Source organism: Alligator mississippiensis, chromosome 6, assembly GCF_030867095.1.
Source record: "Alligator mississippiensis isolate rAllMis1 chromosome 6, rAllMis1, whole genome shotgun sequence".
Taxonomy (NCBI): domain Eukaryota; kingdom Metazoa; phylum Chordata; order Crocodylia; family Alligatoridae; genus Alligator; species Alligator mississippiensis.
The window spans coordinates 16,915,797-16,933,138 of NC_081829.1; the positions used below are offsets into that span (position 1 = coordinate 16,915,797).

General features: G+C 43.2%; 1 protein-coding gene across 6 annotated transcripts in view; it reads right to left on the reverse strand.

Annotated features, from left to right (window-relative positions):
* EYA3 (EYA transcriptional coactivator and phosphatase 3) overlaps positions 1-17,342 on the reverse strand; it is a 116,113-nt gene that overhangs the window by 15,831 nt on the left and 82,940 nt on the right. For 4 of the 6 annotated variants that reach the window (XM_019489161.2, XM_059729657.1, XM_006262966.4 and 1 more), the window contains 7 exons: positions 14,868-14,953; positions 12,647-12,830; positions 10,209-10,348; positions 9,466-9,549; positions 7,892-7,981; positions 6,865-6,923; positions 985-1,145 (listed from right to left, as the gene is read on the reverse strand). In XM_019489161.2, the coding sequence (XP_019344706.1) occupies positions 985-1,145; positions 6,865-6,923; positions 7,892-7,981; positions 9,466-9,549; positions 10,209-10,348; positions 12,647-12,830; positions 14,868-14,953 (804 nt within the window). The remainder of the gene's footprint in view (positions 1-984; positions 1,146-6,864; positions 6,924-7,891; positions 7,982-9,465; positions 9,550-10,208; positions 10,349-12,646; positions 12,831-14,867; positions 14,954-17,342) is intronic. The other 2 variants (XM_006262967.4, XM_006262969.4) reach the window with 1 other exon arrangement.

Sequence of the window (17,342 nt, forward strand, 5' to 3'; positions counted from 1 at the left end):
CTCTGTGTGATATTGTGTGTGTGCCCTCCATGCCAGGAGCCACACCAACCTGTGCTTCATGCAGAGGCATACGTGGGTTGATGTGTGAGGCATGGAGGTGTAGGACTCCCCGAGTTCTGTAATGCTCTGTGTGGAGCCATGTATGCCTCCATGTGAGGCACAGGTCAGTGAGGGACCAAGGGCCCCAACAAGGAGGCATGGGGCAGTAAGGGATGTTGGGACTTTCTGGACAAGAGGAACATACTGACTGGTCCTGCATTGGACCTCTACCCAAAACAGGACAATAGGTGACATGTTTTGCCCAATAAAGTAGATCAGCTGGGCAAAGACACACTCTGGCACAGCTTGATCTACTTTGTTTGGCAACGTCAACCATGCAGTTGGTCCACTAAAAGACATCTTCCACAAAAATCCTTGCCTCAGACTAGCTTGTAACTATCAGCTCAATTCACTGACTACATTTAATTCCTCTATTCAAGGCATCATTTGGTTGAGTGAAAAATGTTGACAAAAAGTTTATGTACTCAAATATTTAAGATCGTTTTATTTTATAGTTTATTATTTTATTTTTATATGCTGTTTCATGCGCTTAATTAAATTCCAGTTACAATCCTGATGCAGCTGCTTGATTCAAATAATGGGCAAAAGAGATAACTGCCTCATAAAAAGGAATTTATATAATTCACCATTATCTAACTTACTGAAAATCAGTAAGAAAATTAATAAGAACCTGAAAACATTAAACTATATAACTGATTAAATACATGTATACCGTTACAATGTACCCTCTCTGATAGGAAAAAGATTTGCCAAATCTAAAATAAAAGTTATATCAAACGACAACACATCTTTTTTCAAAAATACTAATGTACAAAGGAAAAACTTGATTACATTTAATTTAGACTGAGGCTTTTTGCTTATTTAAATCAATTAGTGATTTAAATTTTTCTGCCTTCTGTGCATCTGTGCTGTCCCTGTACTCACCTCCGACATTGCCCTTGCATTTGTTATAGATTTCTCGCACTCTGCGATAGCGGAAAGCCAGCTTTCTCATCCAGTCCACTCCACCTTGGACACCCACTGACGAGCTGTTATTTGTACTGCTTGCTGAGCCAGTGAACCCATCCGTGGAGAAACTGTAGTTGCTATATCAGAAAAACAAATCTGTTATGCATGCTATAGTGACAGGCTGGCTTTAAAGCCACCTAACTGGGGATGTTCTAGTTTCATACTCTGTTCATAACTGATCAAGTTTTCCCTGTGCAGCAGGCAGGAGTTTCCTTAGCACAACTAGTCTTACATTATTGAAGACAGGCAGAAAAGTAGGCCAGAGTGACACCTTAGAGAATAACTGGTTCAAAGAAGCATGAGCTTTTGTAGATTACAGCCTACTTTGTCACATGCCATCTCTGGAGATAGAGATTGTGTGCGCTTCCTGGCAATACATTTCAGTCAAGTAATATACTTCAGTCAGTTCACCTGCAATATACTTCTCTTGCAGGTGAAATAGCAAGAGAACAATTTTAATTATTCCACCTCTTTCACCTCTCCACCACAAGTAAACTTTCTGTCATTATCTAATAATATCTCCTATGCATGTGTAGCATTACATTCCCTTTCAACCACTTACAATAATTAAGTATCATCACTCTCTTCATGTCTCATCCTTTCTAGGTCAGACCCAATGAGTTTATCAATAGCAAAGGATAGCTTTAAATATAAGCTGTGAGATACAACTCTTATATGCATGGTTCTATAGGGATGCAAGTGTAGCAACACTGCTACAACTTTAACCCTGTTTTAGGGTTAGTGCTAAGGTGATTTGGCTAACTTGTTTTGCTACAGGCTCACACAAGAAATTTCCCCTCCCATTTTAAAGAAGTTAAATTGGACATTTGCACATTGTCTAACTGGACTTTTCTTCCTCTGAACCCTAATTTCTCAAACTTTTGTTGAGCAAGGGCAGCAGGACTGTATACAGCATTACCAGCACCATCTCCCAGTGCAGGGCAGGAGATAACACTATTTTACTTAAATCTTTCTTCTCTCTCTCTCACATTTGTTTCTATGGTGATGCTTGGGGTTTTGAGATATTTATTTTTTAACCTACAAAGTCCTAATAAGGTTGTTTAAACTAACAAATATGTTTTTAGAACCTAATAATGCTGAATCTGGATATCTAAGACTCAGTCCGATTTTGCTCTATAGACACCCCCAATCATTGTGTGCATTGGGGAGGGGGGCATGAATTAAGTAGTTCACAAAAATTGCAACTTCCTGCAGGATTTCACAAGCTACATGTTTGATGATTCCCTCTAAGATCTTGCTGCCTGTCACCCAACAAATCACCCATAGTTCATTTCTTTTAATCCAAGTTCCCCATTGTCATAACTTATATTTATTGTGCTGTTTCTCTTCCATCAACTGGTGGATTAGGCCAGCAGTCACCCAAATATAAATCCTTCATTTACTGAGGGCCAAGCTTCTGCAATTTAGCTTCTACCTCCTGCACAGTAAGAATGGGCACATGGGTACATTCCACAGAGCGGCTTAAATGCAGTAAACCCACACATTTTACCCCATAGTAAATCGTTTATTTTACTGTGGAACAGGAAACAGGCCAGCTACAGAGGAGCTAGCTAGGGAAGGTCTCCTTAGAAAGAGAAGCATGAAGTGAGAGGCTGCAAATTAGAAGACCCAGAGGCATGGCTGCAGGACGTTGCAATACCAGAGCCACTGCCACCTTCCAGCTCTTCCTCTGCTTCCACCTGTGAGGTGTCTGTCCAGGCAGGACCACACACCACTGAGGCTTCCACCCAGGTCCTGGTTTGGTGCTGTGCAGACTGCAGCTTGTAGATTCTTTCTGGTGTCAGCCAGGTGGAAGAGTGCCTGCAACATGAGTGGTGCCTTCTGGTGACATCTCTCAGGGAAGAAGGTAAGAGAGCTACAAGAGAAGGTAGCAAGGCTCCGAAGCATCCTCCACTATGAGGACTTCATTGATTACATGCTTGAGAAAACCTCTAGGACTGTGGAGGAAGGACTGCCCAAGGTGGTGCTAGAACAGGAAGGGAGAATGGAGCATGGATTCCCAGGAAGGTGGAAGCTTGTATCTTCTGGCAGCAAGAAGTCATCATCCCCATGTGCAGTGGTTTGCTTGGAGATCAGATATGGAAGGTAAGCAACAGAGGAGGAGGAGCACATTTAATAGGTGGAAGAGGCCAGGCCAGGAATCCCCAAGGTGGGGAGGATCAAGACCACTTCCATGAAGTGGTGGTTGTTGTAGATACCCTTCTATGGAGGACAGAGAGATCCACCTGCTGGCCTGACCTGTTGTCCCAGGAAGTCTGCTGCTGGCCTGAAGCTCAGATCCAAGATGTCACACAAAGATTACTGAGACTCATCCGACCCTCTGACTACTACCCCATTGGGAGGGGGAGTGGGGGGGCACCAATGATACTATCAGGGGTGACTTTGAGCAGATCAAGACTGCCTATAGGGCTCTGGGTGCAAGAGTGAAGGGGATGGGGGCATAGGCTGTGCTCTCCTCAATCCTTCTGGTCGAGGGGAAGGCCCTGGCAGGAACGGATGCGTCCTGCAGATCAACGCATAGCTGTGCAGGTGGTCACCAGCAGGGATTCGGCTTCTTTGACCATGGGATGTTGTTGCAAGATGAAGGCTTGCTAGGAAGAGACAAGATCCACCTGAAGAAGAGAGGGAAGAGCGTCTTTGCAGACAGGCTCATTAACCTAGTGAGGAGGGCTTTAAACTAGGTTCACCAGGGGATGGAGAACAAAGCCCTGAGGTAAGAGGGAAGTGGGAGACCTGGAGGAAGAGCAAGCAGGAGGGGGCAACAAGGGAGGTGCTCTCATACTTTCTGAGAAATCAGGGCAATCAACTAGTTACCTCAGGTGCCTGTACACAAATGCACAGAGCCTGGGAAACTACAGGAAATCCCCGCTTAGTGCTCTTAATTAGTTCCTGAAAAACCAAGCGTTAAATGAAGTAAGCATTAAGCGAAACTGAAAGTATTTGATGACGTAAGATGGCAACCGCAGTGGTTTTTAATGACCCAAGATGACAACCACGAGTGTTATACAAAACTCGCTAAGTGAAATCGGGTATCAATTTAAAATGAGTATTATAGTGAAACAGAGCTAAGTGAAACAGCATTAAGCCAGGGTTGCCTGTAGCAGGAAGAATTGGAAGTCCTTGTACAGTCACTGCACTATGATGTGCCTGGAATAACACAGGCAGGGGAGAAGAGGAGGAGGAGGAGGAGTTGTGCTGTATGTAAAAGAGCTGTATGATTGCTCAGAGCTCCAGTATGGAACTGGAGATAGGCTTGTTGAGAGTCTCTGCGTTAAGGTTAGAAGGAAGAGAAACAAGGGTGATGTTGTGGTGACCAGGAGAATGAGGTAGATGAGACTTTCTTCAGACAACTAACAAATTTCCAGATCACAGGCCCTGGTTTTTACGAGGTACTTCAGTCACTCTGATTTCTGCTGGGAGGGCAGTATAGCAGTGCCCAGGCAATCCAGGAAGTTTTTGGAGAGTATTGGAGACAACTTCATGAGGCAAGTGTTGGAGAGACCAGCTTGGGGCCATGTTTTTTTTTACCTACTGCTTACAAACAGGAAAGAATTGGTGGGGGATATAGAAGTGGATGGCAAGTTGGGCAGCAGTGACCATGAGATGACTGAGTTAAGGATCCCAACAAAAAGAATAAAGGAGAGCAGCAGAGTATGGACCATGGACTTCAAAAAAGTAGACTTTGATTCCCTCAGGGAACTGATAGGTAGGATCCTCTTGGTTTGAGGGGGGAAAGGAGTCTAGGAGAGCTGGCTGTATTGTAAAGAAAACTTGCTGATGGCTCATGAACAAACCACCCCAAAGTACAGGAGGAATAGCAAATGTGGCAAGTGACCAGCTTGGCTTGACAGAGAACTCTTCTGTGAGCTTAAACACAAAAAGGAAGCTTACAAGAAATGGAAGCTTGGACAGACAACTTGGGAGTAGTATAAGAGTATTGCTTGGGCATGCAGGGATGAAGTCAGGAAGGCCAAAGTGCAATTGGAGGTACAACTAGCAAGGAACATGAAGGGCAATAAGAAGGGTTTCTACAAGTATGTTAGCAACAAAAGGAAGATCAGAGAAAGCGTGGGTCCCTTACTGAATGGGGGAGGCAACCTAGTGAACAGATGATGAGGAAGAGGCTGAAGTACTCAATGCCTATTTCTACCTCAGTCTTCACAGGCAAGGTCTGCTCCTAGACTACTGCACCGGGCAGTACAGTTTGGGGAGAAGGTGAGCAGCCCTCAGTGGTCAAAGAACAGGTTAGGGACCATTTAAAAAAGCTGGATGTGTACGTGGGACCAGATGCAATGCATCCGAGGGTGCTGAGGAAACTGGCTGATGTGACTGTAGAGCCACTGGCCGTCGTCTTTGAAAACTCGTGGCGATCGGGGGAGGTCCCGGACGATTGGAAACTGGCATGCCCGGGCAAATATACTTACTTATTTACTATGAATAGTTCTTTCCCCTAAGTATTTATATGATTCATTAAGTAGTTAACCAAAGGTCCACAGATACTGTACCGCAGTCAAACTAATCTGTCAATGTGTTTTTTTTTATTTCCCCTTTAAAATGCTTGTAGTATTTCTACTGTCAGGTCACATATAATGAGAACTGAATACAGTATTCAAGGCTCAGCATGCTATTATAAATCCTCCAGCTTTTTAAATGAAACTTAACCTTGTTTGGTTTAATTTTCCACTAAGATGCTTTCATAGATATCTGCACAATCATAGTGTAGTCTTTCTTCCTCAGGTGTTGATTTTGAATGAAAGTCAATTCAAATTATGCCTTTCAATGTGCATTACATTATGACGGTCAACAGTGAAGTTCAAAGGACTAAACAATATAGATACCAAACAAGGGTATAACTGCATGGCTACATTCATCACTTTATAGCAAGGGTTGGCAACTTTCCAGCGTGGCAGGCTCCCACTCCCCTCCACATTACCCCCATCCTTGGCACCCAGGCCACCTGGTGCTGCCTCCACTGTCTGCCATTGTCTTTATCATGCACTGCTGATCCCCATCCCCAATAGCATGGAGAGGGCCAAATCTAGTTGCCACAGTGAGCGGTGGGTGCCATAGGGGAGGGAGAGGGGGCAGGGGTGCTGCAGACGAATCGGCAGCACAATGCAGTGCATAGAGGGAGAACACACCAGACCAAGATGCATGCTGCCAATCCTCCATGCCACCATGGGCTAGATGCAAGCGCTTCATGGGCCAGATCTGATCCATGGCCCATAGTTTGATGACCCCTACTTTACAGAATGATTATTTCCATCTAATCTTCTTATGCTGTCCAATACAGGAAAAGCATGAAGCTGGAATTAGGAGATTGTACCTTTGTGATAAAACATGAGAATGACAACAAAGATATGGAACCAGATCTTGTTCATCTTCCATGCCAATTCACCAACCTACTTGTATTAATATGGGATCTGGTCAAGGCCTCTGGCAAAGCTTTCAGAGGGCATGATTTAGGAGGCTGGGATCACAGGTTTTTCTAAAAGTTGTATTATATTGAACACACAAACAAAGCTTAATGAAATAATTATAATAATATGAAAAGATATCCATCATCTCAAAAACTTTAACTACTCTCCTCACTCAAAAGGAAAGTTATTGACCATTTTACCCACTCTAAGGTCCCAAACAATGACAGAGCCCAGAAGTGGATCCTGCCAGAGTCACGCTGAAATGCTTAGCTGTGAAGCTGCCCACCAGCCCATCCCAACCAGAGCAGCTTTAAGCCTATCATTAATTCCACACCCTTCCTCAGTAGATCACCACCTTAGGTCTTGTCCATTGTCAGCAGAAGCAACATCATCTATGTGCACCTGGTCACACTCCTGTTAGAGACAAAAAAAACAAAACAACCTAAAAACCATTCTGAGAAATGCCTTGATTACATTTTTCCAACATTTGCAGGTTTAACATTCATCTTTGAAAATGGCACTGTAAACTTCAGCACAATGCAGATTAATACTTAAAGTGAGAGAAGTGAGCAGATTTTGTTTCTATTCACTATTATTTATTTCCACACTTCTTTAAGTAAGATATATTTTATGTTATATACCAGTGGTCACCAACCAGTCGATCTCAATCAACTGGTAAATCATGGAGCCTCTGACAGCTGATTTCAGTCCGTCAGAGGCTCCACAACTGGGAGTGGTAGGATGTACGTGGCTGGGCTGAGCTACGTCCCCTCCCGCCTGGGCCAGGCCGGGTAAGTGGGGTCAGAGCCTGGGCGGCTTGTCCAGGAGGCTGGGGGCGTAGATCCTAGGGTGCCCTTTACTTAGATTGAAGACCACTGTTATATACTATACAGAATTACAATAGTCCGACATCTAGATTCCTTTTTTTTTTTTTTGCCTTTGCCACTGGCTGGGTGTGAGACCACAAATCAGTCACTTCCCTCCCCATATTTTAATTTCTCCAGGTTAAAATGGGGATGATGATACTGACCTCCTTTTTAAAGTGTTTTTTTCATGTATGGATGCAAAGCACTATAAATACTCAAATACTAATTTTATTATTTATGTGCATGTCTAAATACAAGCAAATAAAATTGTTTGAGGAATTCAGTATCCCAGTTTTTCTAGACTCATAACACCAGCTGCCACAAGCAGATTAGCTAAGCATGCTTCATTTTGTATGATTTTTCTTTGTTCCTGTACAGCTTTAGTTCTGGTAAAAGTTTTAGTAGAATTTTAAAGCTTTTTGGTTCTCAAACATATTTGTCACTGGAGGTATATGGCAAAGCTCTTAACAGGAGGGTTTTGGTGTTAAGCTTTCTTACAAGACAAATGCCACATACCTCTAAGTCATTGAAAAATAAGTGTGTATCAGCCACTTCAAAAATCATCTCCTCCATTGTCAGACCTGAGCCAATCACTAGAGTTGGATCCTGAAAAAGAAGAGTGAAACGGGTAGTTCCCCCTTTGTTTTATGTTAAATATTAGCTGTGGTAAACTTGTTGCCATTGAAGTTCTCCAGGGTTCCCACTGTATGCAAAGCCTAGGATTTATTGTAATAGTATTTTCTCATAATATTGTAGAGTGTGGTCTGCAAAATCCCTAAAATATTGTAAAGAGAGATGTAGTTAGCCAGGTTGGCCTGAAGTCACATGGAAGAAATGGCAAGGTGGCACTTTAGAGACTATCTTGTTCAGAAAGACATAACTTATCATAGGCAATTGTCAAAAGCTTATGCTTCTGAATCAGTTCATCTCTAGCATGCAACTAAGATGGCACCCTACCCTGCTTCTGCCTGTAATATTGTAAGAAACTGAAGAAAAAGCAAAGAACTGCTAAAGCATCAAAACAATAATTAAAACTCTAGTGCTGTATAGTTTGGAGAGATATATGCCCAGTAGTAGGAGAGAGAAATTGTGTGTTATTTTTCAGAATATTTCAGAGAAGCAAAAATACTTATTTGCAAGATATGGTAGACAGTCACTAATTCATCTGAGTGATAAGAGTGTTCTTTGTTAATTGCTGGAGTTCCTAAGGCTGTCAAAAATAAATAAACATTATTAAAAGGCAACCTGATAATTTCTCTTATATCCTATTTTTATTTACATATGGAGTTTTAAACAGGCGTTTTGCTGTCTGCTGCTTAACTCTGCCCAAGGAAGGGTAATGTGCAACTTGGAAACTTGTCTATGTCTATCCATGCAGTTGGTCCCAACCACGCAGTCAGTTCAATAAGATGTGTCACCCACAACAATTCTTGTCTCTTGTATTAAAAGGCAAAGCTTTTATACAGTCCCTATTTTTATATTGTATCTGTAATTATTAGTAAACTCAAAAAGAACAAAGAATTATGATTTTAAATTTAAATACCAGTACTTTCATAGATTCATAGATGTTAGGGTTGGAAGGGACCTCAATAGATAATCGAGTCCGACCCCCTGCATAGGCAGGAAATAGTGCTGGGTCTAGATGACCCCAGCTAGATGCATATCCAACCTCCTCTTAAAGTACTTTAAAATACTTGACAAATTTAAATCTACAAATAAAAGTCTTAGTATGCGTTCAGTGTAAAAGAGCTGGTATTGTATAGTGTGTGATCTTGATTTTCATTAATGACTGCATTTGCAATTCAGAAAAAAACATCAGTTCACAAGCTCTGTACTCTGAATAAAGTTCTGGTAATCTCCATATCCTTGCTCTATATGCACTTAATAAAATAGTATTGTCTATTTTTTAAAAACAACTTACCACTCCTTCTGGGAGGGGGGGGGGGAAGGAGGAGGAGGAGAAGGAACAACCAAACAAACTATGATACAAGTAGAAGCATGCATTTTCTACTTTCTTCACCAGGAATTAATGTTTACATATTGATAACTTATAGCATTTTACTTCCAAAAAAGCAGCAAAGCAATATTACCTTTCCATATTTCTGGGCATATGACCCCGTGAGAAGTGAATGAAAAATTATGATGGTCTCATCCAAGTCCCACAGAAACACTCGCTGGGGAAGGAATTATAAAAGGAAATTAAAATCTTGAGACATCCCAATTGCCAGGCTACAATAAATAGGAACACAATCCTGCTCTTGCACCTACTTTGTTGTTAGGGTCAATGTGCTCTATAAGAACAGCCTACCTATTATCTGCCGTATATAGCTTGCTGTTTAAAAAAAATAAAAGGGGGGGGGGGGGGGGGAAGAGACATGGACATTTACCAAAAGAAGCAGTGCATTACTTCAACCTGGCTCTGCAGCATCTGTATAGATCAGGCGCTTCAGCAGGGCTTTTTGGCATTTTCATCTAAATCTGAGTCAATCAGCTATTAGATAAAAGCACCAAAAAGCCCCACTAAAGTGCCCAATCTATACAGACACTGGACAAGCCGGGTCCAACTAATTTCTGGGCATGCACTGGGTTAGCACAAGAGCAATGTGGAGTGTAAAGTAAAGCACCATTTTTTTTTTTAAACATCTGCAAAGCAGCCTCTATGTCTTAGCTTTCCGAGTGCTTAATAGGAACAGTAGTATTTCTGGGATTCCAGATTTCTTCTTTGTTTTTACCCAAGCATCCCACTCTTTCTTCTGCAGCCAGAATGTGAGAGATGCAGTGTCATTCTGTTTTTCTAAGCTACTGTACAGAAAAACCAGACAAGTTCACTTACTTCCAATTCACTGTCCTGTGAAGAGGAGGTATCTGCTTTCCTTTTGCCCCTGTTCTTCCCAGGTATGTTTTTCTTAGTCTGCTCATCTAACTCCTTACTTGCTGTTGCTCTTGACAAAGATGGACTTGTGGACAGATCTCCTAGAAGAAACGCATATACATACATATACGCATGCGCACAAACACACAGGTGCAACACTGTTCTCAACTCCTCATTGTACAAAGTAAATACCCATTTCTGATATACCTTTCCTCCTTACAGCACTTGGTCATATGTTCAGGAAAAAGATGATGTTACTTTACTTTAGTAGAAATTGTACCACTCATTAGAATGAAAGCAAAGTTTCTTTACACAACCATCTCAATGCATACCTGTTACCCCAACTTCATCTTTGACAATTCAGCAGCAGGCCATAACAGGAGGCACATTCCAAGATGAATGATGCAGGCTAAGAGAATTACCAGGGCAGCTCCTCCAGGTACCTCTCATTTGCCTCTTTCATTTTAAATTTAATTAAAAAAATATTAACTCTGAAAATTCTAAGTGGGTTCCTAAAACACCCTCAGCCCTGGGAACAGGACCTCATAGAAAAGATTCGGATCTAGTTTTCCCCAGATAGCCTGGCCTTATTGGAAGAACTTCCTGTTTGCTGGTCCATCAGAACCTACCTAGCAATACTATGCAACTTGTACCCCTTTCAGCTCAATATGTATTACACAAAGGCCCTGGCAAATGTTATATTTATCACACAATTGTGTTAACTGTGCAATACATTTTGACATGTTACACATGCAAAGAAATTACCATGACTCTCTTCCTCCCTCCCCGTGGAGCAGTGTGTGCTGGGGGAGTCCCCTCCTAGAGAGCTAGGCAAAACTGGGCGTCCCCACCTCCCTTCACATGAAAGGTGGGGTCGGGGAGGGGAGGATGAGGGAATCACTCTGTGAGCTTTGCTTCATGCCCCGGGACTGTACTCTTCTCCACCACCTCCTCCACTTCCTCCTCTGCACACATTGCTTAGTGCTAATCCTGGCACTCCTACAGTTGTGCTCCTGATCAGTGTTGTGCTCAGAGCTCCTGCAGCTGGATGGTAACAGCAGCTCAAGGCAGCACATTCCACCTCTAGATAGCCTGCCCTTTGCATGTGAAGCTGTACATACTGCACAATGTTTGCACTGTGTGAAAAAAAAAAAGTATGTAATCATCATGATGAAACTGGAATAATATATCTGCCAGCGGCCAAGGACTCAACAGGGAATTTTAAATATCCTCTTAAAAAGGTCGACAGATAACTACTAAACAGACAGCTAATTTAATCGGTAGGACGCAGTATCAGGTAATACATGTCTCTCTTTAAAATCTTTTAAGAATTGAAAGGGAGCCCTAAACCAACTCTGAAATCAGAGCTTTCAAGCAACAACTGAGCTCCACAATTTTCTCTGGTTTTGCTAAGAAGCTTAGCCAGACTGCAGCACACAGTAGAAACTTCACTTAAAAGCCTTCTTAGCACTTCTCCTTCAGATGCACTTCAACACAGAAGTCATTAGCTACCTTAGACCTTCTGAGAGTCTTAGGAAGTAACAGTTCTTTGCTCTGTTCTGTTAAGAGGATACATGCTTTTTTTTTGCTGGCAACATGCCCTTCATGCATCATGGTAAGTTGATGCATAGCATGACATCAGCAGGAAAGGCCAGCCAACCAACAGGAAAAGAGCTTTTTGTTTAAAACAGTTACTGAAATCCTTCACACTGGATCTTATTCCTGAATCTTTTGTGTCACTAACTAAAAATCCTATGCACCTGACAAAGACCTGGGGATACTTTAATGGGATAATTTTACTATGTATATACAGACTAATTTTCATATGAAAGATATACAGCAGCTTTCATCACTGTGATTTAGTATAACGAAGGGAAGAGGACAAGGAAAAATTTCATAAGGAATGCCAGGGGTAGAATTTTTTTCTCAGGTATTTCAGGAATAATATACTAACAGTAATGACGTAGTAGCAATAGCCATGCAGACTTCTGAACATGTTACTAAGAGAGAAAGTTGGTCATGACACCAGAATTACCTGCAACTCTTACTGGAGATGTTTCAAAAGATCTTTAATTCTTACTTTAAATAGCAATTGCCAGAGAGGAGAACATTTTTTTGTTAAGCTTCTCACTACAAGATGACATCTTTCCCCATAACCCTGCATATTGTACTGAAGGGTCTGTAACAGAAGTATCATTTGTACAGCAGGCTTTAAATCCACATCCAGGTGCAGAGGGAAAACAAAATAGCAAGTCTTCTTCCCTGAAGATGGAAAGAACATGCATTGCATAGAACAGTGCATAAAGTTGCTCCTCATTACATTTCTGAATGGCATTTCCCTACCAACTTGCATATAAAAAGAGTTTTGCTATCTGCCCTGCTAAGGCTGCAGCAGTTACCAGATGAATGTCTCTGCACTGTCCGCGTAGGCACGATGGCTTTTGGTTTTTCAGTCGGGTACGTGGTTGTTGCTAGTGTGGTACTCTCCGTGTTGCTGTCTGCTGGCGTTAGAACCCCATAGCCAGAACTTGGGTAACATGGCTGGTACTGACTTTGGCCAAGGATTGTGTATGTAGGATATTCCTATTAAAAGAAAGGATTAAATAAGGCAGGCAACTGCTATTCCTGAGAAAACATTTTTTTTTTTTTTAGTTTAAAAAGTTTTAGCCTAGAATGTCTTTGGGACAGAGAAGCTTCAGCCAAAGAGCAGGCTTTCTTGCTACATGCTCTTTCATCTGGTGCAAGTGAGGGACTGCACAGCCAGATTTGGTTCAAAAGACAGGAGAGCTTGTATTTCATGTAGAAGCATCCAAAAATAACTGTCAGAGGACCTCCCACAATAGATATGAGAGAGAAGAAAAAAAAAAAAAGGTGTAGCTTGCTTCAATAGTTTCTGAACTCTAACCATTTCACTCTGCTCAGCATGCCTTTGGATAAACCCATTTTCCTTTACTTGCTTATGGAAAGTTAGAAATGATTAAAACAGTGTTTTACTCTCTGTGAGGGGACCAAGCTACTTCTGGCAGAGCTTCAACTAAAGGCATCATGGGGTCTAATGTTCAGTCCCAACAACTGTTTTTCCTGCCATGCTACACATGCATGACAGGAGGTGTGACTGTGGGATTATGCATCAAATCCCCACTGTTCCATTTTGCCTGTGCCCCTGCACCAGAACTTAGGAAGCCAGTCAGCTAGTCAGCTTCCCTGCTCCCAACCCCAGGAGCATAGTGGAATCAAGGGTTCTAATATGCCCTGGAAGCTGGGAGCACAGAGCAGCAGATTGCCTCCCCCAGCCTCTGGGGTGCAGGTGAGCCCTTGACTTCACTGTGCTCTGGCAGCCAGAAGTAGCAGCTGATCCAGGATTCCAGGCTTGGCTGGCATCAAGCGCTCCACTGCACCCCAGGGGCTGGGAACACAGATCACACTGAACTACTCAGGCCCTAGGGTGCAGCAGAGTCAAGGGCTTGGCTGCACCCATGGGCCTGGGAGCACAGATCACTGTTTACACTCCTAACCTCTGGAGTGCAGAGGAGTCAGGGGTTCTGATCAGTGCTCCCAGCCTCAGGAGCACATTTAGAGCCCAGCCACAGGCTGGATCCAGCTGGCAGTGGACTTCATTTCCCAACAGCCCCTACCCACGTGGCTGGGGCCAGTTTCCATGGAGACCCCAACAGCAGCCATGCTGTGATAGTGTGGGGCCACAGTTTCCATGGAGACTGGCCACAGAGGTGCTGGCAGGCAACAGCAGCGCCAGCCTCTTCCTGGTGGACGTACTGAGGGGGGCTGTACTGTGGCTGGAGCAAGGTGGGCTCAGTTGCTGCTGCCTGTACAAAGTAGGCGGTGATGGTGGTGGCACCACTGGCAGAGTTGACCATGAGGGGGTTATGAGGAATTTTGGGGTGGCTATAGCCCCTGCAAACAGCCCCCCTCAGCACCACCTCTGCTGGCAGGGTGTGTGGCAGGGCTCAGAGCTGCTCTGGATCCCAGCTCCGATCTTGCGGCAGTGACAACATGATTCAGAGCTGCAATCTGCAGCCTGCATGCTCCGGGCAAGGGCATGCAGGCAGCAGATCATGGCTCTGCCCCAGCTCCTTGCAGCGGTGACAGCGTGGTCCAAAGCCAGGGCAGAGCCATGATCTGCTGCCTGCACACCCCTGTCTGCAGCATGCAGGCTGCAGATCGCAGCTTTGCCCTGGCTCTGGATCATACAGTCACCACTGCAAGAACCCAGCCAGGCTCCAGAGCAGCTCTGTGCCCTCCCAGCACTGCTGGGGCTAATCTGCATGGAAACCCTGGCCTTGCGCTATCACAGCGCAGCTGCTGATCGAGTCTCCATGGAAGCCAGCCCCAGCCACGTGGGTGGGGGCTGCTGGGAATTGGAGTCCAGCCACCAGCCAGATCCACTATTTTTTGCACCCCTGCTTTAATCTCAGCATTCTCTAAATGGGAAAACCACGGTAAAAGGAGGTAAGCTGAATTGTTTCAGATCAAATTCAAGATCAAATTGAAAAATGACTTAGCAGTTGCACCTGAGTTTTAACTACCATGACCTCAGAAAATCTGAAAATGAAGCTGCACTGAATAAACTTTAGAAAAGTAAAAGTTAGCAGGGAATTTTACCTGGTGAGAGATGCTGGCTACAGCTGATGCAGAAATATTGACAACAGTTGATGCTGTAGAGACTGGGCTGGCATTGGTAGTTGGTGCTGTAAAAATCAAATAAATATTGGGTGTTATACATTTTAATAAAAGTACAAAATAGAAGATCAACACTGTAAAACAAGCATGTTTCAAGTATTTCTGACTTCAAATACACAGGTTGAAAAAAATCAAAAGGAAAACTAGTTTTAAAGTACAAATCAACTAACAGTTTAAACAAGGCTTGCATATACAGTGGAGAAGGAAGGTAACAATTTTAAGATTACATTTTAAGAATATACTACAAGCATATCTATATCTTAAAAATCATTTTTTATAAAAAGATTTTCCCTCCCATGTCTACCAATCAAAGTTTAATTTAAACCTGGTTTTATATTTTTATTTAAATTCTGGAAAGGCAAAAACCAGAATATACAACTTAATTAAAAACAGCTAAAAATAAATAAATAAATTCAGCAGTAAAACTGGTATTTTCAAATGAGCTCAAATAAAAATAGTATATTACTGTGTCCAGCAACTTCAGGAAATGTAAAAAAACCCAACAGTTAAAACATAAAAGATACTTCATAAAATCAGGAAGGCTTAAATACTTAACCCTTGATGCCCCTCCAAATTAAGTATGTTTTGTGAATGAAAATCCTCAACTATACTTTCAATAACAAGGAGATGAACAATAGCGGTGTGCAAAGCGGGCCCTATTCAGTTCGGATTTGGCCCAAATCAGGGACAGTGATTGGATTAGATCACTGTCCCCGATTTGATTCGGCCGAATCTGAAGATTTGATACTGATTTGGAGAATCAGCGATTCGGACACAGACACAGCTTTAAATGTTTTTTCTACATACCTCGAGGTAGCAGGTGCAGCTCGCGGTCGCTGCCATGCTGGGGCGCATGGAGCATCCCACAGGAGCACAGGGGGGCCCTCCATGTGCTCGGCGGCAAACCCGGAAGTGGACCAGAAGTACTTCCAGTCCACTTCCGGGTCTCCTGGGAAACACGCTGCCCCCACCCCCACCCCCTCTGGCTTGGCATTCAGCCGCAGAGGGACCCTGGGTGCTCCCCCCAGACCTAGGAGGCACCAGTCACCAAGCCAGGGGGGCCCCCTGTTCGCTCCCCAGCAGACATGGCAGTGGACTGGAAGTGCTTTTGGTCCACTTCTGGACCTGCTGCCAAGCACTCTGGAAAGCCCTCCACACTTCTGTGGGATGGTCCACATGCCCCAGCATCACAGCAATCACAAGCCCCTGCTACCTAGAAGTATGTAGAAAAAACATTGAAAGCTGTCTCTATGTCTGAATCTCCAAGTCTCTCCGAATCTATTCGGAGGGTTCTGATTCGATTCAGAGAGATTAAAGGGTCCTCTGATTTGATTCGGATTCGGCCACCGAATCAAGTCAAATCTCCGCCAAATCAAATCAGGGACTGAAGTTTTGCGGAGCCCTAATGAACAATGTCTTACAAAGACAGCTCTCTCAGTATGATTAAGAGGCTGAATTTTCTGAAGACTTCCTCAAAGCAAGCTGAGTGCAGGAAAGCATAGCATTTGTTGTCAAGGTTAGTTCATTTGACTTACTAAAAACCATTTCTGTACCTCTTTCTGGGAACACATATAATTAAGGAGCCTTTTGGTTTTTAGGCACAAGTCAGATTAAACTGTGCCCTACTTCAGGTCTCAGGAAGCCCAAATAATACTGAAAATAAATGACAGACCAACAGAAATATTAGGCTTCAAGTTAGGTGCCAACAGAAGTGAAGAAAAGGTAATTCACTCTACTTCCTCAAGTTTCAGTAAGTACAAAAGTGCACTAACAGTCTATGGAAAAATCTTCATAAGACTCTTAAAGTATAATCCAAGTTACACCCAGCTACAGTCCACCTATACAGAATTCTCAGTGAAAGATGAAGGACAACCTAAGTTTTGAACAGGTTTGGTTTTTGATCCACCACTGAGGAAAGCAGTGGCATGTACACATGCTGCCATCTGAGTGTCCTAGTCACTTCCTTAGACTGAGCAGAAGGTGAGTCTTCAGGAAGGATGTGTGCATGTGCGCATGTGTGTGCATGGAAAGAGGGGAATGGGGGGAGGCATGGAGAACTGATTCAGGATTTGCAGAAAATGAAACACTGGATACAAGAGAAAAATACCGAAGACATTCACTCTCCTTTTTAAGAGCAAGTGATCCTCTAGAGCAGAGGTCTTCAATCTGTGGTCTGTGGACCCCTGGGGGTCTGCAGACTATGTCTAAGAGGTCCACAAAAGATTACTATAATCAATCCAAAGTATGCAAATATTCACACTTACAATTCAAAGGGGTCTGCTCCTCCATTCAAAATTTCTGAATTTTTTAGGAGCCCACAAATGAAAAAAGGTTGAAAACCACTGCTCTACTCTCTCTCTCTAATCTGAATAGGCTGGAACAAGCCAGCTCCAGTCC